Here is a 25,774-nt window from a genome sequence, read left to right as displayed (position 1 = left end):
ACTTGTTAAGTTCAGACACTTCAAAAGACAATTAACAAAAGTACCATGATAAAATCTACCTTTTTAAATGGTATCTTCTCTTTAGCAGAAAATGTCCTTGAAGTATCCAAAATGGCAATTTAACTTCTGTTCACCAAATCACAAAACACCAACATCCACAATTTCAAAGACAATGTGAGATCACAATATTTGATACAAATTAAAAGGTACACTGGGGTTTGTTCAGGTGGCATATCCAAATAGCTTTTACTCACAGAGGGATTACAGAAAAATACGGGGTTTGTTATAATCCGTTGGTACCGTTCCTAGGCAGAGTGGTCACAATCAAGTTAAATTACAGCCAATTTTGCTTTCCGGATAAGACGCTTTTTTTTTTTCCTTTTTTTTTTCTTTTCATTTTTTTTCCCCCCCGCGGGAAACCGCAAAACTGTGGTGCAGATAAGAGGCATGATACTTGCTGTTTTTATTTGCGTTTCTCGGTGAAGAGCCTAAGCTATATTCCTTTTTAAAAGAGAATATGAGTTGCATTGTCAAGTGGAAACATCTGACTTTTCGAACAGGAAGCTTAAACTTCATCAGGATATCAGCCGCTTTATCGGGCAGGCCCGCTCTACAGTTACCCCCCTAAAGTTTCTCCAAACTTTTCGGGTTGGTCAGTATCTCCCTAGCCAATCGCCACGTCTGTTTGGCCGCGTTTTCCAGGGCCGAGTGAGGTTTGCCCTGAAAGAGGTCTAAGTTGGGCAAGAAGTAATGCGGGCACCGCCTGCACTGGAGGCAGGAGATGAGCTGCAGTAAAATCCCGTTGAGCCGATCGCCCAAGCACGACTCGTCCCAGTCCGACTCTCGGGGGTGCTTTTCGCATTCGTATGAAACCAGAGTCTTCATGTGATAATTATTCAGGGGCTGGCCCGGCAGCTCCAGGTGGCGGTCCCGCAAGGTTTTGAGGATGGAGAGGCATTTCTTCCTGCAGCCGCCCATCTGCAGTCTGTTCTCGGCTTCGGCGAACTGCAGCACCCAGGCATCGCTCTCGGCCGAGCTCTGCTTGCCGGCCAGCGAGTGGCACTCCTTGGACAAGAGGTTGAACCCTTCGGCCTTGACCTCCGCCACCCGGTTGGGTCCCGGCCAGGGGATGTGGGGAAGCGGCCAGTGGGCAGCGCTCCGCGGCCAGATCCCCGTGCACTTGAACGCCGGCGTGATCTGCACCACGTACCTATCCCTGATCCGCAGCTTCACCTCGCTGGTGTCCGCCACCATCTTTACCACGTCTCTGTAACTGCACTTATCCACGGCTTGAGCCACCAGAGTCTGAAATCTGGAGCGGATTTTGCGAGCGGAGAGGTAGCCAGACGCCGTGATGAACTCCACCCAGAGGGACATGCTCCTCTTGCGCCCGTCGCTCAACTTTAACACAGCGCAGCCCGGCAAGGAGCCGTCGTCCACGAAGTTGAAGACCCCCATCTGGTTCAGATAGAGCACGACTTCGAACTCCGTGGGGGAGATGACTTCCAAGCCCTCGTAGCGATTGTCCATCTCGTTCAGGGAGCTGATGAAGCGAGGCTCCTGCACCTCCACCTCCTTCAGCACGTCCGACACCACTTTGCAGACTTCGCGGATCGTCTTGGCGATGGCAGCTTTCCTGGCTTGGCATTTCTCGTTGTAGTATTTATTCAGATGATACACCAGCTTGGCCTGGGCCGCGATCATGTTGGGGCAGAGATCCGGATTGTACACCGGAGTCTCGCAGTAGGCTGTGGGATCCAATGCGGCTGCTAAGGCTGGAGCCAACTTCAGAGGAGAAACAGGCTGCTGCACTCTGAAACGTAACAAATGTTTTTCAAAATGCGCTGTGGCTGCTGCTCCTCAGATGCTCTCTTCCTGCTTTTTTAGATCAGCCGTCTCGAAGTGTGTGTGGCGGGGGGGGCGGGCGGGGGACTGGAGGGGGCGATATTTTTCCTCCCCCTTTTTTTAAAGGGTCCGTGAGTGAGAGGAAAGCATCGAGAGCTGCACCTTCCCCGGCAGCAATAAAAACAAAAGTTGCACTGAGACACAGCGAGGCTTCCAGTAGTCAAAATAATAAAACCTCTTCGTATTTATTTATGTTTTCCCGTAGTAATCACTGTGTGTGTGCAGGGCGGTTAATCAGATGGTGGAAAAAGTGCCGCGTGTGTGTGTGTGTATATGTCAGAAGAAGCTGGCTGTTGGTTTGTATAAGAGCCCAGATGCACTCGTGTGGAAATTATAAAGGCAGGGCCAGGCAGGCGGGCGGCCAATCGCCACTGGGCTCGTCACTGCAGCCTCTTTCAGCTCAAACCCGGCTAATTAATCCCTCTCTAGGAGATAGATATGTATACGCACACGCACATATACAAAGGTAGCCGGTTCCCGGCAGAAAAGCGCCGGGAAATCGAGGGACACCACTCTCCTCCCGGTGTAACCCCAAGGGCAGGGACGTTTCCAAAGGACCCTGCGCAGCTCCGTTCCCAGCGGGTCCCCCGACGGCGGCGTCGCGCCCGCAGGTGCGGGTGGCTGCTCCCCAGGGGGCGGCCAGACAGCCAGGGCCCCCGGTCCCGGCCGGAGCCCGCCCGTAAGTTCGTTTAGAGCCGCCCTCCTCGCATCCCGAGAGCGGTCCGTGACTGCCAGCGGGAAGTTTTGGCTCTCCCGAAGCGGCCGGGGAGCGAGGCGGCAGATGCACGGCAGTGTAGTGCCCTTCGGAATAAAAGTGTGCCGCCAAAGTCCGCGATCTGGGGGCGTTTTCGGCGGACCTTCTGGCGGGGTCGAAGCGATCTGGAGGTTTCAGGCGTTTGTGCATTGTGTCTCGCCTTGCTTTTTGTCTTCCTACCTTCTGGAGGGGAGAATCGATCGCTAAACGGGGCTGTCAGGTCTTTTTCACGCTCCCTCCAGAAAGCAAGTAGCAGATCCGAAGGGTAAATCTCCTCCGCCAGCTCCTAGCTTCGTTCCCGTGCTCCGCGTAGCGCTCCGACGTGTGGCGAAGGCTGGGTGTTCGGCTGCTGTTGGAGACGTGGTGGCACCAGGAGCACCTATTAATTTCAAACCTGGACGGCTCATTGTACAGCGGGCTCTGCTAGCAAGCTGCGTTTAGTAAATGCGCTCACGGGAGGGATGCTAGCGACTGCAAACGTGCTGGCATGCTGCTCATCTGACACCTTGGGTTTCGTGCGCGTGATGCGTAATTAGCAAATTTCTCCTTCGGTACCTTAAGTGGTAGCAATCGGGACCTTTATTTGCACATAAGACCGAGTGGCAAACTCTTCTACCGAGCTTCACTCTAAGAAAACCCTAAATTATATATATATATATACACATACATATATATATATATATAAAAGAAAAAAAATACACCCAAGCTTTTCATCGCTTGTCTTTAAGGAATCTTTAAGCTGCTGCCCAATTATTAATTCTTAAAGTGACTGTCACAGACGTATGTGTCGCTAAGGAGAGGTCATAAGGCAAGGAACATCTCACGACATTTATTCACCGCATTAAGGCGACCAACTTTCTTGCATACAGCGGAGAATTTCTGACTTTGCGCTCGCCTCCCTCGCTCTTGGCGTTTCTGCGGGCGATCCCCCTTGTCGCTTCCTAGGAGGAAGCCGATGCGGGAATCATTTTTCTGACCATTAGTAAAAACAAGGCTAGGACCGGCTCGGGGCTCCTCGCCGAAAACCTGCAGGTGACAGCTCGTCCCGGAGAAGCCTTCCCTCCCCTCGGCCCGCCGGCGGCGGGGCGGCCGCTCCCCGTCTGTTTGGGGCCAAAACGGGGCCGGTTTTCCCCCCAGCTTTTTGCGGGGAGCTTTTTTGACAAGTAGGGGCGGCTGCCCGGCGGGGCACAAGTGGCTCCCCCCGGCCCCAGCTCCTTCCCGGGGTCCGGGACCCCCCCCAGTCCTCATGGACTCCGCGGGGCAGCTCCCCCCCGTGCCGCGCAGGCACCCGTGAGGTCCCCTCCGGCTTCAGGGGGCGGCCGGGACACCCCGGCGGCGGGCGGGGAGGGGAAGGATCCCGCCCCACTACCCCCGGGGCTGGGGCTGAGGTCGGTCCGGGGCCGACCCCCCTCCCTGCCCGCCCCCCGGGGCCGCGGCGGTACCGGGAGCGCCCTGCCCGCAGAGGGCTTGGCCGGGCAGGGGGCACGGAGGGGAGCGGAGGAGGAATGGGAAGGGGCAAAGCGGGAGGGTCCCGGGGCAGGGGGACCCCCCGGCGCGACCCCTCCGTCCCTTTCTGGCCGGGGGGGCGGCTTTTTGGCGGTGTAAATCAGGCCGAGCTCCTTTCCCTGCGAGGTCGCGCACCGCCGCCGCGTAAAAAACGAAAGTTGAGGCGGACGGACAAAAGGGGTTTGGCTCGCTCCCCCCATCTCCGCCAAGGGGAGCAGCCGTTTCCTGTGGGATGACACGCAGTCCCAAACTCCGAAGTGCGAGTGGAGCCTTCAGCTGCACGTTGAAGATGGAAATGTTTCGGGGAAGGTTTTGTTTGGTTTCACCCGGTGGGTTTTCGCTCAGGAAATCCAGTTTCTAAAGGCAAGAGGCGATATCTCGCCCCTTTTAACCGCCAGGAAGCTGAACTTTCGTAATGTAGGAAAATTAATCGAAATTAAAATTACTTCTTCTCTGCCAAATCACAGCCGTCCCTATATAACGTTAAGATTAACCCCCCGTGTCAAATAATGCAGGTTATATGTATTGTATCTCGGCGGCTGTGGGAACTGTTGTGCCTATCAGGCTTAGCCTTGGCTGGGTTATGTTTGCCACTAAAGGTTACGATCAATTTCACTACATCATTTCATTTCACACACACAAAAATAAACACTTGATAGCTTGAAAATATGTGGATTTAGGCATGCCTGACACCAGTCAACCACTGAAATGTAACTGTTAAGGTGACCTGATCGTTTCAAATGACACAAAGTCGGTGGTTTGCTTTGGATTCTGAAAATGATGATATATCTGACTTTACAACATATAAAATATGAATATATTCCAGGCGTCTGACCACTTAGCACAGTTACTTTTTCTTTGTAGTTATTAACGTGTCCTTAATAAATTATAAAAGGAAGGAACACCTTTTCACCACTGAGTTTTATTTTTATATGGATTGAGTTGTTCTGGTAAATTGAGATTAAAATCACCTAATTAAAATGATGATTGATCGTTTGTCATGATAATAGTACCTTATGATATTGGTGACTTTTACCAAATTACTGTTTTCTAGATATTTTCCCCTAATTAGAGTACTATAGCTGCATTTGTTGAACTCTACTTGTTATTTCAAATCTTTCTAACTACAATGCCTTGTCATGCAGTGTTCTTATTAGCCAGAAAGCCAAATAGTGTTGAAAATGTATGACTGCAGGTAGTCGCCCACACCACCAAAATATAAATTTAAAAAAAAAAAAAAAGTCGCTTTTATACATTTCACCAATAATTTATTTTCATATGGTGAAAAGCATGAGTTAAAATCCACATGCTGATGCATATACACCCAAAGTGCTTACATTGATATCACTTTATATTTCTTATTATGTAGTGATAGTTCTTCCACACACAACTGCTCATGAATTTTAAAGTTTTATTTTTTAATATCTGTCTATTGCACTAGGGAGCTAGGAAAAAATGAAGCTGAGTTGATTAAATTATTTATCCCTACTGCTGAAGTGAGTTTGAAGGCTCATTGAATGTATCTGATTTCTTGGATCCTCATTCTCCCCTTCCCCCCCTTAATTCATCCTGGTTATTTCATCCATATCATCCTGCCAGCAACAATAAATTTACTTTTTTTTTTTTTTTCCAAGTAGGAAAACTAAAGACAGATATTTGTGGAGAGTTTGCTTTAAATGTCACTTTATATAAAATACGCAACATCATTTTTTGTGATAGAGGTTGACGGTACTTACAAGTGTTTGTATTCCTATTTGCATTTTACTTTTTGACTACACTTTCAAACTTAGGAACAATGAAATAGAAAGCTTAAAAGTAAGTTGCTAGAGTGTTTGCAAAAGCTTTATTTTAGTGATGTTATATGCTCCAGGACTTAGATTTTGCGATATAAATTTATGTAGAATTATGCACGCAAATATTTTCCTTCAGTTATCTGTAGTTTTCTGCAGATGTTTTTTACTATTTTAAGAAAACGTGATATAGCTCCTTTTTGCAGGAGACAATTAGCATTCGTTAGTGTTAAACTTAGCATGTATATGTATTCTCTTCCCATTAAAAATAAAAACATGAAAAGAGTTTGTATTAGTTTTGGACTTTGTCATTCTAGGTCATACGGCCGAACTGTTAATGCTTTAAATTCTTTTAATCTGCGATCTGTTAAAGGAAAAACCAGTAATTGATTTGTTGTCTTTAAAAAGTTACATCTCAAAAGTAAACATAGAGCTTGCACAACTGCAAATTGTGATTTTAGCTAGAACCGCAGAAACATCCAAGCAAGAAAAAATGCATTGAATTATTCATTTGGTTCACTTCTACATCAGCTTCTCCAAAGCCAGACATTCCTTAAAGTACAGCATTTCATTTAGGGAGTCTAACATTGCCTTTTTTTAATATATATATATATATATATAAAAAAAAAAAGAAAAGAAAAAAGAGAGAGAGATCTGCTTTGAGAATGCTCTTTTCTGCTGAACTGAGAGGAGTATGGAATCAGTGGGGATTAGCGCCTTTTAATCTACTACATCTGTAGCGGGTCATCCAACACTGCAGAACTCTCATTACTGTTTCATGCTGTATATGATTAAATGACTGAAAATATTCAACATTGACCTTGAAAATAAAGCTGTATGCATTGGATGATCAGCTTCCTAAGGCTTCATCTCTAAGCTAACCTTTCCCCTTGGTAACTTCTATCCCTGCAATATGTTGTCTGAAGGAGTACTAGACCATAGAAAATGCATGCAAGTCGAAACTAAAGTGTGGTAGCATTTGAAATGTATCATTATATAAATTATGACATCACTCAGCTTGTTTGTGTGTTTTTTTGAGTAACCCAACATCTTATTAATCCAGCCGAAATGTAGGGGTGGTATGTCTTGAACAGATATACTTCTACGACTGGTTTTTTTATGTAAGCTGGTTTCGTATCGACAGGCAAACTCAACTACGCACTCTTGTAGGTAGTTGCCAGAGCTGCTGAAATCAGCAGAAAACACATTGCTTGACATCTTTGAGTGCTAACCTACATACAGCTATTATCAAGCACCATTTTTCATATACATTTTGTCATGTTGTGTGTTTATTGCTGGTTTTCATGCTACATATAATATACATTTAGCCCCTCGTAGTCAGAACTAAACCTGTTCTCTCCCCTTACAATAGCATGGGTATGGTAAATCACCTATGTAACTCACTTTATCTCAACTTAGCTATAAAAAGACATGCCTCGCATATTTTAATGCAGACTTCTATTTTTTAATGTAGTGTACAGCTTTCAGATATTTTCTTTCAAAATAAGGGTGAAGGGAGGAGTTGAGTGAGTTGGTCATGAGTGATTAATACGTTTCATTGAACCTTATGAAGGCCCTGATCCTGCCAACACACACATGGTTAGCTAAACAGTTGGCTGGTTCTGATGAGGTCAGTGGCTTCTTTAGCCTAACAGTTGGTTAAGTCCACGATCTGTTATTTGCAGGATTGGGGCCGAAGCAGGATAACGCTTGGAGGTTATAATTTATGACTAGTATGAATATGGCGTACCTTCACAATATTTAAAATATCAAATGCATGTGTTGGTAAGTATAATAAGGAAAATATATTTTTGGCCTGAGCATCTACTCTTCTGTCAAGCAGGACTTCCCACTTAATTTCATTGTGTTTTAGCGATGATAGTGTTGATTTAACTTCCTGAGAAAGGACAGTGCTGTTTTGTTTTGTTTTTGTTTTTTTGTATTTAACAGGATGCTCTCACAAAAATACTTTTCCTAATCTGCTCTAAAGCTTTTACAAGGAGGATAAGTTTATTCATAGAAATGAGGGAAAGACTATGATTTCAAAATCTCAAAACTGTACTTCTCGTGTACTTACTTTCATATATTCAGGACTATTTCTAGAACTCCCAAAAGGTTCAGGATCTTTTAACAGTCTTAAATATAAGCAACCCACTTGCTAAAAAACACTTATTCATTGTTCCTAAAATATATGTTAGTTGTAACTATAATATAAACATGTCAACCAACTTATTTAAGGAAGAAAGGGAGAGATCTTTTCAGGAAAAGCTTGATCCTAAAACCTTCTGGCCTTTAAAATGAATCGATGTTCCCACCACCGCTCTGAACACTTTTTCTTAACTGGTGGAATATTGTCATTGCAGAGTGTAAACTTTTTGTCTGAGGGTGAATCACGTCTCTTATTAAGAGCAGCAAATCACTCTGGTTCTCTTCTTACGTGGGTATGAAAATTTAACTTAGGTCACCTACCGTTCTTCCTACTTTTTTCTATAATTTTTTCACCATAGCTCTAGGATAAAGTATACAGAAATGGGTGCTTTGTGGCATAATGACAGTATCATTGAAATGGCAACGACTATAGAAGTGACATAGTCTTGTAATTTTGTAAATTTCCAATACATTTGTTGATAGAGAAATACTAGCTGCTTATGTAAATATCTGTGTTTATCTTACAGCAGTATTGCTGTCAATTTCTCTTAATAATAGAAATAGATTTTGCCATTTGAGCATGTTATAGTTTATAATACACTAGTACCATTGAAAAGATGAAAAAAAATTTGGTGTATCTGGTAGGGTGGTGACAATGTTAACAATGTTAATGAAGTCTCCTTAGTTTTGGATGAGGTAAAGAAGATATCTTTATTATTTAACATTTTTTAAACCTTCTTTATTTACAGTTTCAAGTGATTTGGAATAATTATTTCATAACACTAAAGGAAACTTCCAGGACTTTATTATTTATTTATTTTCCTAGAAGTACTGGTTTTAATGAGGTAAATTTACTTCTGTTGTGTGATGTGTCCTTGTCAAAAATAGATTGTAAATATTTTCCTTCCTACTTTTTGTTTGGCCATTACTGTGGTAATTTTAAAGTTATGCCATGTGTACAGGCCTATTAAGAGAGAAGTTACTGCAACCTAAATGATTCTGTCTTATTTCAGTGAAAGTTTTACCATCTCCATTATTTTGTTTTTGTTGTTTTTTTCTTCTGCAAATTATTTCTGGGTACAAAGGGCTATATTTAGCTTCAGTTTTGAAAATAAGCTTATAAAAGGAAACCGTTAGCATATGCAGAACTCTTACTAGCACTCTGAGTTACACAGGAGTATATCGCATATGCTAGGTTGCGCCATAACGCTTGCAGTTTTCGGCTATATTTCAACAGATTGGTTCTTTAAGAAGTAAAAAAATGATGGCAAGTATGTTGGACAATAGTTTTCTCATTATATTCAGTCAGTACATTCATTATGTATTATTAGTCCTTAATTGTAAAGATGAAATAATATAACCATTTATCTTGGCAAACCCATTATTTGTAATCTGTACCTTACAAAATTGTGTGGACCTTTGTTGATGATTTCTTCTACACATCCTATTTAGCTTTTTTTTTATGTAGTAGATGAAGAAAAAACTTTTCAGGTTAGATTTATTACTAACTTAATCCATTCTTGATAGGCAAACTGCGTATTTCGATGGGGTGAAAGAAGTCCCTTCTTCCCCCCCCCCCCCCGAAATTCAGTTCTTCATTTGTTTTGTTCACCACGCTGCATTAACACAGTTTTCCCCTGTGTGCATCTGCCAGTGTACAATTTAGCCACGGGCATCTGTAGACCTTGTGGTGATCAGTATTGCAGGCAAAAGCCATATGTGTTTAAATAAAAAAAAATCTCTTTATTTCATTTGCTGTTTTAACTGGATGGATAACTTTTGTGCCTCAAGACAGAGGAAGAGAAAATACAGAAATAATTAATTGCCTCTATTCTTGAGGCAGTTTCATTTTCCCTCTCCAATATGGAATGCTTGTCAGCTTTCCTGATAAATGACTGCATGTATTTGCATAGATTTTACATTAACACAAAAATTAGTTTTATTTGTGAAAAACTAGTTTACATAATAATGCAAAATCTAGCATTATGGATTATGTTTCCAAATTTGAGAGACTGTGGAGAAGTGAGATTTTTTTTTCTTATTTTTTAAATTTCCTTTTTTTTTTTAAATGTCAAACCGTATTAGTTTTTAGCTTTGTATTTTGTTTCTATAAAAATAACCAAATCAGGGTCTTTTAATGTTTATAAACCATTTCTTCTGTCTTTCATAAATTGAATAATTGATGCTGGTATGAAACCAACTTCTTTCATAGGCTTTTACACATTGCGTTCATTAAATACACTCTTAAATATTTATACGTTTGCAAAACCTCATGGAACTGTTTTGAAAAAAATATTGTGGGAAACTGTTAAATGAATAAGAATAAGGATATGCTTTAAGTTTCTAATGCTGCTGTTAAAATAGTGCTCCATCAGGTATTCTTTCAAAGCAGTAATGTACTGCATTAACTTGTATTCCAATGTAGTACTATTTTTTTTTCTTTTCCCTGTAGCTAATAACCTGTCTGTTTTAAGTAATTAGGCCTTCCTGGCTTGAAGTGACAGTACCATACCTCTAGTTAAAAAGTGTGTTTTATTCACAATTTTTCATGTCCTTAAAGTTTATGAGTCAATCAGTCTGGAATATCTTTGAAGAAAATATACTGCACTAATATTGACACAATCGTCATTATTTTCAAGTTACATAAATTGGATATTTGTTTGTAATATAAACCTAGTGTCTTGTTGTCTAAAGACAACTGCTAATTGTATATCAGCTCATTCTCCATGCTGAAGTAAACACAGATGCATTCACTGCTGTTATTTCATGCTGTATAGCAAAAAGAAAATATTGCTCCTTATGAAGCATGCTATACTTAATGGCAACTTAAGGTAAAAGAGCGCCTTTGCCACTTCTTGAATCTGGGACACCCTAGGTGCCAGCTGTCACTGCTCAGCTAATGATGACAAATGCCCCTCTCTATGCAGATTGCAGAGCTTGCAGGCTGCTATGAAAGGCAGCCAGATTACCTTTCTTCAGATAGTAACTTAACCTTTTAAACTCGAGTGTCAGAATGAAATTATTAGCTGGGATAGTTTCAATATCTGTTTCTTTAAAAAAAAGTAGAAAATGAGGAGAAGGCAGTAACTTCAAATAATACCCTAGCAGCTCATATTCACCAATTGTTTGTGGTTCTCTGATGTATTAAAAACAGGAAATGCTGCCACTCTGCCTGTGAACACTGTATGGATTTGGCCAGTGTTGACTGTGTGAATACTGAAAACTGACCTCTTGGTTGCACTACACGGAAATGGGGCCAAACTGGGACAAATTCTGTCCTTGCTTGCATCCATGCAGTATTGCTGATGCACGGATGTGACTGATCACAGGTTACCTGATGCTGTTTATAAGAGACCTTAATTGAACTTACCTATCATAGCTATGCTCAGTTCTATATGTGACATTTCATGTTCTAAATCCGTGAACACAGCTAGAGTCCAGTGTATAAAAATAATCAATTATTTAGCTTATAGATATGAGCAGTTTCACAGAACTCAATGCCACTCAGTGTCATGTAGTTAAGTTACTAATTTAAATCAGAGTTTTGGACTTATGTTCTGGGCTGTCTTGGAAGAAGCTAACAGGCATGGGGACATTACGTGGTTCTTTAATAGCACATTGAAAAAGTAACTGAGCTTAAACACTGTGTATGCCACCTAAAGGTGTAGGGAGTTCTTTGAGTATATGTGGGTGTATTTGTATGTGCTTACACGTTTGAATATGCAAGTAAATAAATACATGAGAATTCATGTCAATGTGTGTGTGTATGCACTGGCTTATATGTTAACCTCCAGACAATACAAATTCCCATGTTTGTATTAAATTACTGACATATATGAGCAAGTTTAACTTGCACGTTATATTTGCTGTTAAATCAGTCTGTATGGTTAACTGTATATGAATATCACCTTCCCTCTGAGTAAAGCATAAGTTAGTTTCAATAAACAAGGATTTACCTTCAAGATTTTCACATGATCAAATCTCTGTAGCAGTGGACAATAATAAAAAATTACAAAAATAAGGTGAAAAAGCATTTAACAAGAAGACCGGAAATTGAATGAATTATGGATACAAGAAAGTAAATAATAAGAATAGGAGGGGGAAAAGTGCATTTGGTATGAGATTGGAATGTCCCAGATAGAAAATAGTTGTTATGATTGGCAGAAAGTACAGGAGGCAGAAAAAAAAAAAAAGAGTACATAATGAAGTTGAGATCTATGTTGCATTAACTGTAATGTGGTTGGTTCTGTAATAATCATTAAAGGAAAGGTGATCTAATATGTGAATATAGGATTAATTAATATTCTTTTCTACAGCAAAAAAAATCTGCTGATATGTGTTCTCAAAGAACTTCTACCAGTATTTACTTCTTTTCATACTATGATGTATGAATTGGAGATGCTGTTTAACATATGTTCAAAATGTTTCCCTTTAAAGTTTGGGGATGAGTGTTTGTTTCTGCCTATGCATAAGTATGTTAAATTTAACATTCCTGTTTTGTTTTGTTTTTCTTAGGACATTATGTTTGAAGTATTTAAAACTACGTTTCATTATTTCGAGCAAGTGTAGCACAATCTGGGAAATAAAAAGGACAAAGATCTAGTGTTTCATAGTCAGGTTTCCTAGCTTGTTAGTTGAATAGGCATCAAATGAAGTCCAATGCCTATACAAAAGAAATGTTCCTTGTTTGGATTTGCCCCATCTGTGTCATCTGGTGGCTTATGCAATAGGAGGTGTTATCACATGAATCCAAATGCACAAGCCAGTTGTTTTATGGACTCTTTCTGTGCTTGGAGGAGTTTATAAGTTGCCCACTCTATTGTGTGTCACTCCCAGATGACACGGGTGCATTCTGCTGAGCATATTTTGGGGGTAATTATAACTAATGAAGCCTGGTACACAGCTTGTTCACAGAGTGATTTATTCTGCTGCTGTCTGATTCCTGAGACTTCTGTAAAATGGTTATATTGTGCATTCCACTTTGGACATGTATGGGAGCATGTGGTATTGAGTCAATCTGAGAAAACTGAAATAATTTGCTATTCAGTGTACCACAGACTAATTACAAAGATATTAGCTTGGTACATCTGTTTAAAAACATAGGGAGGAATAGAAATTAAAAATGGGATCTGTAACTTTAGGGATATTGACTTTAGTATGGTCCTTATTTAGTTATTAACTCTTCCCAGACTTGCAGTAAGCCGCTTAGATGTACAGCTATTAAATTGCTCACATTTGTTTTTTGTTGCTAACCTCAACAGTTAAGGTTAGGTTTCCTTTATAGCTTTCAGCAAAAATTATTTGCAGATTTTAATTCTGCAAGTTAAGTTCTGATAGCAAGTGATATTTTGTGGGAAGATAGGTTTAAAAGTTGGGAAGAATATACCTTATAACTTTGCAGGTAGGAAGCAATGAAAAAAATAAATCAGTACTGAAGCTTGGGTATCAACCTTTATTTAACATTAGATGTACATTCTCACTGTAATTTGTCTTGAGTGAGTCTCTAAAGCAAGTAAATCCACTGACATTAGTGGGACTTGTCATCTCTTCAAGAAGTGCTCATGCATTTGTTTGCCAGGATGGTTTTTAAAATCTTTTTTTCCAAGATGCTAACATAACTCTGAAGTCACAAAGCAATGGGGTGCATAGGAGCTGCACAGTTTGTCACTTCACCTGCTGGAATCACAGATATCCAAGCAGAATTGTTGTTTTTACAATTATCTCAACATTGGTGTTCAGTAATAATAGTCTTCAATTACATCTGTCTTCAGTTACATCTGCTTCTCCCATCTTTGTCTTCTAACTCTGCATCCAGACTTGAAGGACTTTTTCATCTTTTTTCAGTGCTTAAACAAAATTTACCTTCATAGGGAAAAAGAAAAAAAAAAAGATTAACAATTATACCTCTGAATGATTGGCACACATTTTACAAAAAGCATTATATAAGGATGGAAAACAACTGCTTAGAAAATACAGTTCACATCCTTCTTACTGGCTGCATGAGTAGAAAAATAGTTTTACTGAGAATGAATTATTGTTTTCGTCTGGTTTTGTGAAAACCACCTGAGGTTTGTGCAGGACAACAATCACAACATGGTGGGTGAGAAGGTATCTGTAGTTCACAGAAGTAAATCATAGAAGATAGCATTCCTGAGTTAGTATGTTAAGCCAGAAGAAGTGGTCACCAGCAGACCTTAAGTTTGCCTCTAGCCTAACCTATCCCCACGGTGAAGTTTGCAGTATCAATACCATTTTTCAAAATCAGTATTTTCACCGGGAAAGAAATGAAAACAAAACAAAAATTCTACTCAGTTTTTGTCTCATGAAGATAAAAGTGGACAGAAGGTCTGCCGGTGACTTCATTCCTACTTCTGAATTTGTGCGGAGCCCAAAGGAACTTGTAGAGTTCCTAGAAGGAACTTGTAGGGCAGTGCTATAAACCCAAGATGATAACTATCAGAAGGTAAGAGTGCTGGAGAAAAGCTGTTTGTATTGAATGTGTATAGAGAAATATACACTTTGAAAAACTGACTGTTTTGCTGAGAACAATTGTATCATAATGTAGCAGTTACGCTTAAGTTGTTTTAAATAAACAGAATTTGTTCTCAAACTGTGGTGAGGGGCATGTTTAGCTTTATGCTTTGTTCTTGATTCCTGCCATAAATATGTGCTTTAAGGACAATTTGTACATGATGATTTATGGCAGTATGAAATCTGACCTGGTTTGAGGTTCACTGGCAATACAGTTGTGATAAGTTTTAACTTTTGATAACATTTAACACCTATATTACCTACTTACATACCTTCCATACCAGTTGCATGGAGTAAAGTAGGCTGTGTTACAAGAGGTTTGCTAAACTGGCAACACATACTTATCATTGAAATCCCTAGATAGAATTAATTTCACAGATGAAACCCAGAATTTTGCACATTTTGTAAGGTTTTCTGTTTTGTTGGTGGTGGTGGTGCTGGTTTGCTTGTTCTGTGTTAAAGGAGCATGACAAACTACAATGGCTGATAAACTAAAAAATGCCTAAGAATGAACAGTTGTTTTCTTTGAAGAAAGATTGTTACACGTTTAAAGAATGGTTTGCTGGAAATGTGTTTTTGTGCTGTTAAAATATTGCACTTGTCAGGTGTAGTTGTTTTCTGGGTAATCTGCTCATGGTTAGTCAGAGTACATCTGTTATATATCATTTTTAAACCTTTCATAAAATATTTAAGATTAATGGTCCAAATCAAGCACAATCTAAAAATGATGATGCTAATTACATCAGTGAAACTTATATGTCATTCTTTTGCGCTGACCAAACTTTAGTTGCATGAACTCATTTCTCATTTTAGTCAGCCACTCAAGAGTACTGCATTGATAATCATTTAGCAGAAATTGAAACCAAGAAGTTGAGTTGCTTGTTGGGCAATAAATTCTTTGTTGAGCTCACTGGTGTTAGTGGTAGACTTTCCTCTTTGTTGTCATGCCCTTCCATTTTTCCTGGTGGTCTACCAGATTCGGGGGGGGGGGGGGGGGGGAGGCAGGCTGCCCAGTTGGACTGTCTGTTTACTAGAAGTTTTAAAAAAGTGTTGACTGAAGACCTTTTGCCATATTCCATATGTGCAGATCAGTCATAGAGTGGACATGTTGGACTGCTTAAGAAGCAACAATTGGTATGTTTGAGTTTAGCAAATGCACAAGGAATTTGAACTCCAACCTCACACTGACCCTGTAGTATCGTGATGATCAGTTGTGAAGGCAAAAAGATAGTGATTCAATTAAAATCCAATTTTAATATCAATTTAAGTTTATATAGCTTTATGGAATAGGAGAAATATAACATAAACAAGAAGATAACCAAAATACATTGTGTTTGTGTGAGAAAAAAAAAAATCACTGGATAGAATGGGGATTAGGGCAAATATATCAAAGAGAATGAATTTGAAATGAAAACCATTAGAATTTTGCAGGAATAATTACTCTGAAAACTTCTGGTAAAATTTATTTCATTGAAGGGAGAGGAATAAAAAAACAATGTATAGAATCAAAGAGGAAAATCAGAGGACAGGAAGATCTTTGCTTAAAGAAGTTTGAATTAAAGTGTAAGCAGGTAGGGTTTGCTTCATATAAAGATAAATACCATACTAAACAGGAAATCCCACTTCCATGAGTCTCTACCAGTGCATCTAAGCACAGTTGTCCCACATCATGACTCAGGTTGTGAATCATGCTTACAAGTGTCAACATTTTCCAGGCTTACTCTTGACTGTACTTGAACCGAGCCAGCCTGACTGTAACTGCTGCTTTTGTGGGCAGAAGTCATTGCTTTGTGAAAGCAAATAAGGTAGCTCTCCAAGAGCAGCTCTCCAGAGCCCCAGGCAGTGAAAAAACCAGCCTTTTCAGCATCCTTTACTGACCTAGAGGTTAACCTGTCCAGAAGCTTATGCAATCTATACAGTAAGGGAAAGCTTTATTAGGATGGGAAACAGGATATGCTTGAGAAGAGTGAGACAACAGAGAGAATCCAGGAATTGAGAGGGAACAAGTATAATGAAGTTCATGCCAAGTCTTTAAAAGAGTAGGTAATTATATTGACACCTTGGCCAATATTTTCTTACCTTCTAAATTAATTTCTAATGACAGAATGAGGTCTTTTTGGATGCACAAACTGCTGAATTTGCTTGTATTGCATGGTACTCTATGTTCTTAAGTTAATGTTACCAAACATGGGACTTACAAGGCCTTCATTCACAAGCCTACATTATTTGCTACTGATCTTGTTTAATATTTATACAGTGAGACACATTTCCATGTTGCCTTAGAGAAATAAAAATTATGTGATTCTGACATCATTTTACAGTCTTATTTTGGCAAAAGCAAGAAATTATGAAAAAAATAGAATAGGTAGAGGAAAAGATAAAAAGATGGTAATAAAAAATGTGTGCTGCTCTATTATGTAGGAAGCTTGTCGACATGATTTTTATTTCTGTATTTTTATTTCTTTATTTTTAGGAACATATAAAATAAGTTCACTTGAAGGGTTAGAGAAGCAACAGCTGAAAGGCAAAGGTTAGAGGTGTGAGCATTAGATTTCCATTCGTGTGTTCAGGTTGGTTGAGGCTGCTGAGAATTTGATCAAAGGTGTTTGAATGAGATGCAATGGCTAGTACAGATAGGAACATTTCACCATCCTTGCTCCCAAGTGGATGAGTTGAAGACCAAATAGTAGGCAAACTGCTTGTCGTTGCCTGCTAAGCAGGCTAACTGAACCCAACAGTAGCGTTGTTGTCAAGGTTTCCCAGAAATGCACAGTTCACTGCTTGAACACAAAAAATTCAGCTGCAAAATTCACTTGTGAATAGGAATGTAGACTCAATTTCCCTTCCAAGAAAGCCCAACAAAAAATCTTGGCAACGGGGAGCAAGAGGATGATGACATCAGTGTAACACGATCATATGTTATTTTTTAGGTATGGCTGCACTGATGCATCACATTACCTTGTTGCAATATTAGGCCTGTAATGTTACTTCTAGCTCCTTTTTATGTACCCAATGCTAAGATAGCTCGTCAGTATCGAGAGGTGGGGTGCTACATATCTGAGTCTTCTTTTTGGATACCTTTGAGGTCATATTTGTAAAATGTGACATTTTAACCAAACGCTACCATTCTAGTTTTGATTTTTCATTCAGATTCCATGATACATCAGAAAGCTCATCATATTTGTCGAGTGCTGAATGAAAGAATGATTCATCTTTTCAGTCATAGCCTGCAAAAGAGTGCAGAGCATTTCATAAATGTTCAAATGATATTCTGCCTGGAATATCTCTGTTAGCTTAAAAACACAGAATCAATTATTTATACTTCTGAACTGATTAAAAAGAAAAAGAAAAAAAAAGTGTTCTTAAGATTGAATTTGTGTCTTTAACAGAAACATCATAATCATTGAATTGAAGCTGTAAATATCTAATTACAGCAATCAGGTGTGAGTCAACAGAAAGACTGAATTATAAAATATCTGTGGGACTGCATGAAATTCTGGCATAAAAGCTGACCAGTTTTATGGCTTATATACAATCTTCATAGCAATAACATGTTGCATTTAGGAGGCAGTTTTGCACAAGCACAATTTGTTTTGTTCGGGTTGTTCTACTTAGCTGGCTTGCAGTTAAAAAAAACATGTAAACTCTTTATATCCATGAAGCAAAGAAATTGCAGTGGACATAATTCCTGTTATTAAACCTGTTCACTTATTGATGTTAATTATTAGACGGTCGCTATCCTGGCTAAAAAGACTCTCAAATAAAATAGTTATAAAGAAAGCAGCTTTGTCTCACATAAGGAAAACTGGATGTAATGCTCTGCATACTACATTTTACAGGAACGCATAGGATCTTTTTACCTGGTTGAAATTCAAATTGTTTTATTATGGTGTCAATTCTTTGGTTTTGGCAGCACTTCTAAAGTGTCTATACACAAAAGGACTACCACAGTGAATGAATGCTAGTGTTGACACCACCTAACAAGCAGGGATTATGTGTTTACAGAAGAAGTAATATGATAGGTCAAGTATAAGAGGCACTTCTCAAGAGCACTTCACCACATAATGAGTGACTGACTAGAAAGTGCGGAGCTGCCACTCTTTGGCTTCGTTTCGGTGTTGATGCCTGCCTCTCTCCTCCAAAGCCCTCTTGATCATGTTCAGCTGCTCTGTTCTCATGTGGTGAATAATAGTAGAGTAAAGCTGCTTTTCTGTCTCATTTTTCTTGCTAATTTACACATTCAAGCCATTTTTTGTTTGCTATCCTTATTTGCTATTCCCTTTTGTCAAGGCACTGTTCTCTTTTTTTTGCCTCAGGCCTAGGAACTAATTTGAGCTTCTATAATTACTTCATGTTTTACACCTGTCTGCATATCATGCACCCCTTGTCTCTGTACTTAAGCTGTATATTTTCTTGGGGAAAAAAAAAAAAAGGGAAAAAAAAAAAGGCTAGTTTTCATACACAAGGAATCCCCAAGTTTCTCCTCTCAGTCTTCCTACAGGAGAAACACAATTAAACTGTTGAGATGTTCTCAGCAATGCAGCTGACCTTTTGGGTTCATGAAGGACAAATGAATGCTGTCTGTTCAGACAGTTTGTGTTAAGACATTGTTGAGCAAAGAGCCCTGAGCTTTGTTCCTCTTGAATGAAGCGATGGTTGTAGTCATTTTAAAATCATTAAGACCCTGAATGCACAGTATCATTCTACAGTGTTTGCTCTACAGCTGCTCTTCTGCTTTAATAGCAGCTTATTAAATTTGGGTCAAGCGCACTCCGAAGAGTATCACAATGAAGAAACTGTTCGAAAAGTTACCTGTTTAAAAAAAGGCAATTGATTAGATTTTTAACTTAAGTGACAGCTGCAATTCATTGCCTGTTCTTTGTGGTGTCCTGCAGCCAGAGTGGAAGCCTTTTGTAATTTGGTCTTCATTTTGTAAAAGCTTTCTTGAATAATCCAGGGTTGCTTTCCACTCTGAGACCGCCTCAATCCAATTAGGAGTTTAACAAGGGTCAAATTAAGGAGACTTTACACTTCATGTTTGCATCATTAGCCATAAGACTGTTTTGTGTGTGCATGACTGTGTGTCGAGGGAGGAGGGGAGGCTGCAAGATGGGGCAGACACAAAGCTGTCATCCACCATGTGGTGTATCCCATAGCTGAATGGAGGCACAGCAGGCTAGGAACAACATTTCCAGTTGTCTTTTGGGGCTGTCGTCATGTCGATTTCAGCTGGTACATAGTCGTTTGGAGGTTACAGGTGCTAGCTAGAGCTGAGGAAGAAGAGCGTGCTCTATGAGCGTCTAAGAGCGTCCTCTTTTCTCTCCTGGTAGCCTATTGTTATTGGACAAATGACTGGGAAGAGATGAAGTTAGAAATCTCTTGAGCATTCATTATTTTTGATGAGATGACAACTACCCCAGTTCCTTGTTCTCAATACTCATACTGTTTTCTGTTATTTTTTGAAAACATATTTTTTTCTGCATGTTAAATGTGTTGTACAGTGTGATTTTTTTTTATACAAGTAGTTTGTTTAGCAGGCTTTTGGAAATCTGGTGTGTGTATGGAAGACTACAAACATTCACTAGTATTTTCTACAATAACAGTATTCTAAAAATGGCTCCTGTTTTACTTATGCAATTTTTGACCATGAGCACATTTTTTCTAATGAATTATTTATAGAAATTGTTGAAAATTAAAGAGAAAACCATAAGACCCTCTTTTCTGTGTAAGATTGTTCTTAATGACATGAAAAATTCTCCTGCTAATCAGTGTTTAGATGTGTGGGATATTGCTAGAGAACTGTTGCAGTGTCTCCTTAGCAAATGCTTTGTGCTGCTACATACAAAGTAATGATTTATCTAAAAATAACACTTTCATTGTTCCTCCCCCCCTAAACCCATTAATAGGTACTTTAGTATCATGCGAGTTTTCATAGTTTAATCCCTTTTCAAAAGCTTTTCAGAATAAAAGCTCTAAATGGTCCTCAGTATTAATTTGATGTGACTTCTGTACAATATGGTTTGAAACTCTCAGAAGCACATTTTTACAGCTTACCCTTTTTCACTGGATCAGTGTGTGTGGAAAATACCAGCTAAATGTTTCATGGAGTCTCTGCTGTAAGCCTTTTTTGTTGTCTTGCAGATGCTATAGCTTTCTAGTGATTTTTATTTAGTACCATCATTATTAGATAATACTTAAGCCAGATCAAAAACTCCACATATATTAATGTTCATTGAATTTACATTTTAGGAAATGCCACTTTAAACATGATTTTAAAAAAAAAAAAAAGTTTTGACCTGTCTCTTGAATTTAGTTTGATGAGAATATAGCTTCAAGAGTAAACTGTGCATAATAAATGGTGATTGAGTTTAATGTAGTCTGTGTTTGTAGTCAATCAGATCTTTGTTTACATTTAGACAGGAATAGCTGGCTTTAGGGCTTTGGACACCCATAAATAATTGCATTTTTTAAATGCTCAGCTCTCAGTGAAATATTAATATAATGTGTCTGATGGAAGTAACAAGAAATTATTTAAAACTTGTTCTGTCAATTTCTTTATCAAAATAAGAATGTATTTTTATTTGGATTGCAGTATGCAGTGACTTGTGAAATAAAAATCTTTACTATCCATTTTTTTCATAATGGATGTCTCCTGTGACATTTCCCCCCCTCCCCCAAATACTACTGCCAACACTGAAACAACAGAGTTATAATAGGAACAAATGGTTGCTTTTCGTGTATGAGTGTGTGTTTTTCCTAGTTAACTCAATTTTAAGGCTTTTGCATAAATTAGTATCACAGATGAATGAAGTAAATGTAAATTGTATGATATAAACCTGTTTGAAGATGTTCAGGCTGTTCTGAGTTCTACATATCCAGGAGGATCACAATAATATGAGATTCTGAATGTCACAGATTTTGTTTCTTTATTACTCTATTTCTTTAGTTCAAAGAGAACCCAGTAACTTAACTATAGAAGCATTTATTTCTGGTACTGTTTGCCATGCCCAGGTAAAATAGAGCTTCAACAGACATTTTTATATTAAAGAAAACTTCTGTCACTGACTTGTAACATACTGTCATCCCAACTGAACATTAAGTGTATATATTCTATACACACCAGTTTATGTTCTTTTAACCTGGCTACCTTCAGAAAGGCATTTCATTTTATAACTTCAGGATCCCGCAGCTTGGAAAGAGATGCCCTTTACAGAATTGTAACAAACTGAAATGAAGAGCTGCACTTGTTATGAAACAACTACTGCAACAAAATCTAGTTTATAGTCTGATGTTTTGTGATTGATGGACTGAAAAGTGCATTACTATTTCTTCAAAATGAAGCTAGTGAATACCTTCTGGAGTAAAAGTCCCCCTTATTGTAAGTTTTTTTCACTTTGTAGGCTGTGGAGTATAGGTGGTCTGCAAGAAAAAAAAATGGATTTCACAGTTGCAGTACCATAATTTACAGGTTGAAGAAAAAGTGGGTTTACTGCTAGCAAGCATTTGTTGACCTTTACCAACATTTATTTAATATTTACCTATGATATACAATGATAGGAAAAATATTCCATTTCTGTATTTCAGTAGGACTTTTCGTAAATATACATATGGACATTTTAATGTAAATTAGATACAACCTTTGAGCTGTGTGGAAGTTATCAGAGCAGACCTCAGTGTCATAAACATTCTGCCCTCTCTACCAGGATTCATATAGCCATAACAGAAGAGACAACAGCATGATTTATGCATCTGTGTAAGTTTCTGGGAGATCATCCAGTCACAGTTTTGTGCTGGTGTCACAGAGATCTGAAGGTGTGAATGGTAATCAGGCTGCTCAAGTAAAGCCCCAAAATTTCTGTCAGCTACGAAGGTTGGAATTTTAGATAAAACACATCCAGAACTTACATAACGTCAGAAAATAAATAATTCTTCTCAATTACAGTAAATCTGTACTGCACAAATTCTTAAAAGTAGTGACACTTCTAAGGCCACTAACCTAAACTTTGAGATTATCAATGTCAAGAGTGTAAAATTTTGCTACTATTTAGCATTACATAGATGTTTTTCTCATTTTAAAATTTATATGTTGTTCTGTGTATGTGTTGGTGTAAAACATAAGTTCTATCTATATTCAAAGATGAAGTTATTTGGATTTTTTTTGTAACAATGTTACCATATATCTTGTTTCTTTTGTGTTTTGTTTTCTTATTTTTAACGTACAAAACCATTTAGAAAACCTATTTTTACAGTCAAAGCAACTGTAGTATAAAATCAATTACATAGTTATCCATAGGAGGATCAGGTGCCTGCTTTATTTCTTTTAGAAGGATATCTACACTTTTTGTGTATAACGAATTTAGTTCTCTTGAAAGATGCTGGATTGACAGCCCTGAAGACCAAAGTCCTTTATTTATGCATGAGCAGCAACAGTTCTGGCTTTCCCACACTGCCCTCCTGATATGTTTCACCCATGACCTGAAGGATCCCCCTTAGGGGTGACAGCTTTGTAGCCTTCAGACCCATTCACTCCTCCAGTCCTCTGCTGAGAGTGCCAACAGGAATGACAGTGTGGTGGTGCCTTTTTGTTGTGAATGCCTGATAACCGCATTTCAGCTTGCCATGGACATCTCCTTTTCCATCGATTATCAAACAGCAGTCTGAGGGTTATAATTTTCAGTCTCTTCTGAGTAATGGCAAAGGAGAGGTCTTAGGGTAATTAAGGCAAGACCAGGATTTGGTTCAATTGTTGTATATAGTCTAGTAAATTACAGTCAAGTTCTCTAGCCCATTACCAATTCCCTGAGTGAAGTAGTCTTCCAAGACTTTTTACAGCAATACTAACATTCCTCAAACCCTCTTCTTTTACTCAGAGAAAGCAAAGAATGATTTTTGAAAGCACGTCATAAATAGCCTAATTTTCTTCTGGCTTACAAAATACAAAGCATAACTAATCTGATAGTGGATTGCACCAAGTTTTATTTGCCTCCAAGACCTTATGGGCTAGTTGAGTATGTTTCTGATCTCATTTATGGTAAAGCAAATTTAAATTCCATTTGTGTTACGCTACATACACATGTGGGCGTGGTTCTCTGTGTAGAACTTACATACTGGATGTGGTAATTAGTCCTTTATGGGATATGAGATTTACATGCGGAATTATAATGGATTAAATAGATATAGTACTAATAGAAACTCTAACCTTTTCCCTGCAATAAATTTATTGATTATATTTTACATCAGAGATACATTTACATTGTAAATATATGCTCAGTGCATCTGAGCTGCGATTTAGTTGCCTGCCTTCGCGTATATTTCAAGAAGAACGTACCAGGAATTTGATTTTATATTTCTAGTTATTGCAGCAAGTAGTGCGTGCATGCATTAAAATAAATGACATTAGAAAAAGAAGGAAAAAAATAATTGTTGTCCTATGCTAAATGGGAATATTTTTACTATTCAGTGGCATATTGCAATATTCTAAGCTCTAAGTAAGAAGACATAAGTCTGTGCATGTGGAGAGTTCCACATGTGAATTTATTTTATGATTCTTAATAGACAATTTAAGTGCTAAAATAGTAAGATAATTCAGTAATGTATGCATTAAAATCATTAAAGGAAAAACCTGGTTTTATATTTCAGAATATGAGAAACTACATTGCATATATACAGCTACATGCAAAGCCTTCATCCCATTGCTAAAGGTTATGTATAGCTCTTGAGGGAAAAAAATTAATTTCAACCCAATAGTTCTATATTTGTCAAAATGATTGTGTTCTTAACAACCTGCATTTTAAACAAGACAAAATTTTAAATTAAATTATTTTTAAAACCACCCAATTCAAATCTGACTGTTTTTTATTCACTTAAAATATTTCAAAACAATAACCAATCCCTTTATGAAAAAGTTATGCAATTGGAAAAAGGGTAGGCAAAAAAAAAAAAAAAAAGCAATACCCAAATAATCATCACAAGTGGTACAATCTCCTGAAAAAAAAACACCACATTCAATTTGAAAGCATCACTTCATAAAGTTGTTTATAATACCGATTTATCTGAGATAAAACAGAGACTCTTAACACAATGATGGATTCACATGGCAGCATTAGAGTGACTGTAAGTTATTTTTTTTTCTCCCCTGTGTTCATTAATAAAAGTCCATGGAAAAATGTAGAAAGAAATCTCTTCCTTTTTTGGACTCTGAGCTTTGTAGGAAGAAAATTAAAAAAAAAAAAAAAAAAAAAAAGTGGATTTTAATTTTATATCAAAGAAACCCTTGAGGTGGAAAGTTAGGGAAAGCTGCATGGGTTTGTAGCACAGAAAATGTCGCTTGAATTTTGCTGCTCAGTAGTTTGATATACTCATTTGCTGATGCGAAATGACGAGGGCTTAGAAAGCAGGGTTTTGTTTTTTAGCTGTCTGTAGACCTAGTGGGGCCTTACAGAACCCAGTCAGCAGGTCATTAACTCTGGAGAAAACAGCTTGCATTAATATGCTCTAATCCGGTATAATTAGTCAAATTACTGCACGCCGACCGGCTTGTCATGTGTTGTCAGATTTGGCATGCATGCAGGATCGCCAAGGTCCCTCTGGAATGCCACCCTGGATCAGGGAAAATGGCTCGTTTGTAGAGCTGCTGATCTCCTGATGAGGAAAGCAAACTGAATCAGCAGCCATAGCCTTCCAGAAAAGGAAGAGAAAAAAAATAATTGTAATTATTTTGTTGAGAAATAGGGAATTCATGTCCTGGGAACTATTTGTGGTTGATACCTACGATTAGAAATAGAAGCAGTTCTGTTGCTTCTTACAATTTCTAGGTATCTAACACACTGGAGATCCGCTGTACTATATAAGATTAGCATTCGTAAAAAGATTTAAAATAAATAATTACAAGCGGATCAGCTACAAATTACCTACCACACTGTGACACAGATTATTAAACTACCAGGGTGTGCGAGTGTGGGTGTGTGCATGTGTGTGCTTGTGAGTGTGCATGTGCCCCTTTTTCCAGCCATGGAGGAGGTTATTAAACTATAAAAGGGCCATATTAGCATAAATTTACAAGAGCTCTTGTTCTGGCGGCATGATAAAAACCTGTGTTACCTTTGCATTAACACTGAATTGCTTGTTGTGCTTTTGGCAA

At 38.7% G+C, this 25,774-nt stretch overlaps 2 protein-coding genes across 17 annotated transcripts in view; one reads left to right on the top strand and one right to left on the bottom strand.

The window, feature by feature from the left end:
- NBEA (neurobeachin) overlaps positions 1–25,774 on the top strand; it is a 520,716-nt gene that overhangs the window by 361,772 nt on the left and 133,170 nt on the right. The window lies entirely within an intron of this gene.
- The window catches only part of MAB21L1 (mab-21 like 1), a 28,167-nt gene extending 2,393 nt beyond the window's left edge, over positions 1–25,774 (bottom strand). For all 3 annotated transcript variants that reach the window (XM_083802288.1, XM_083802287.1, XM_083802289.1), the window contains exon 1: positions 60–25,774. In XM_083802288.1, coding sequence (XP_083658414.1) covers positions 625–1,704 — 1,080 coding nt within the window. In that variant the 5' untranslated portion in view covers positions 1,705–25,774 and the 3' untranslated portion in view covers positions 60–624. The remainder of the gene's footprint in view (positions 1–59) is intronic.

Source organism: Anser anser (genome assembly GCF_964211835.1).
Source record: "Anser anser genome assembly, chromosome: 1".
NCBI classification, from domain to species: Eukaryota; Metazoa; Chordata; class Aves; order Anseriformes; family Anatidae; genus Anser; species Anser anser.
Note: the sequence above shows the minus strand (reverse complement) of the source record. Positions and strands in the feature narration are given on the sequence as shown.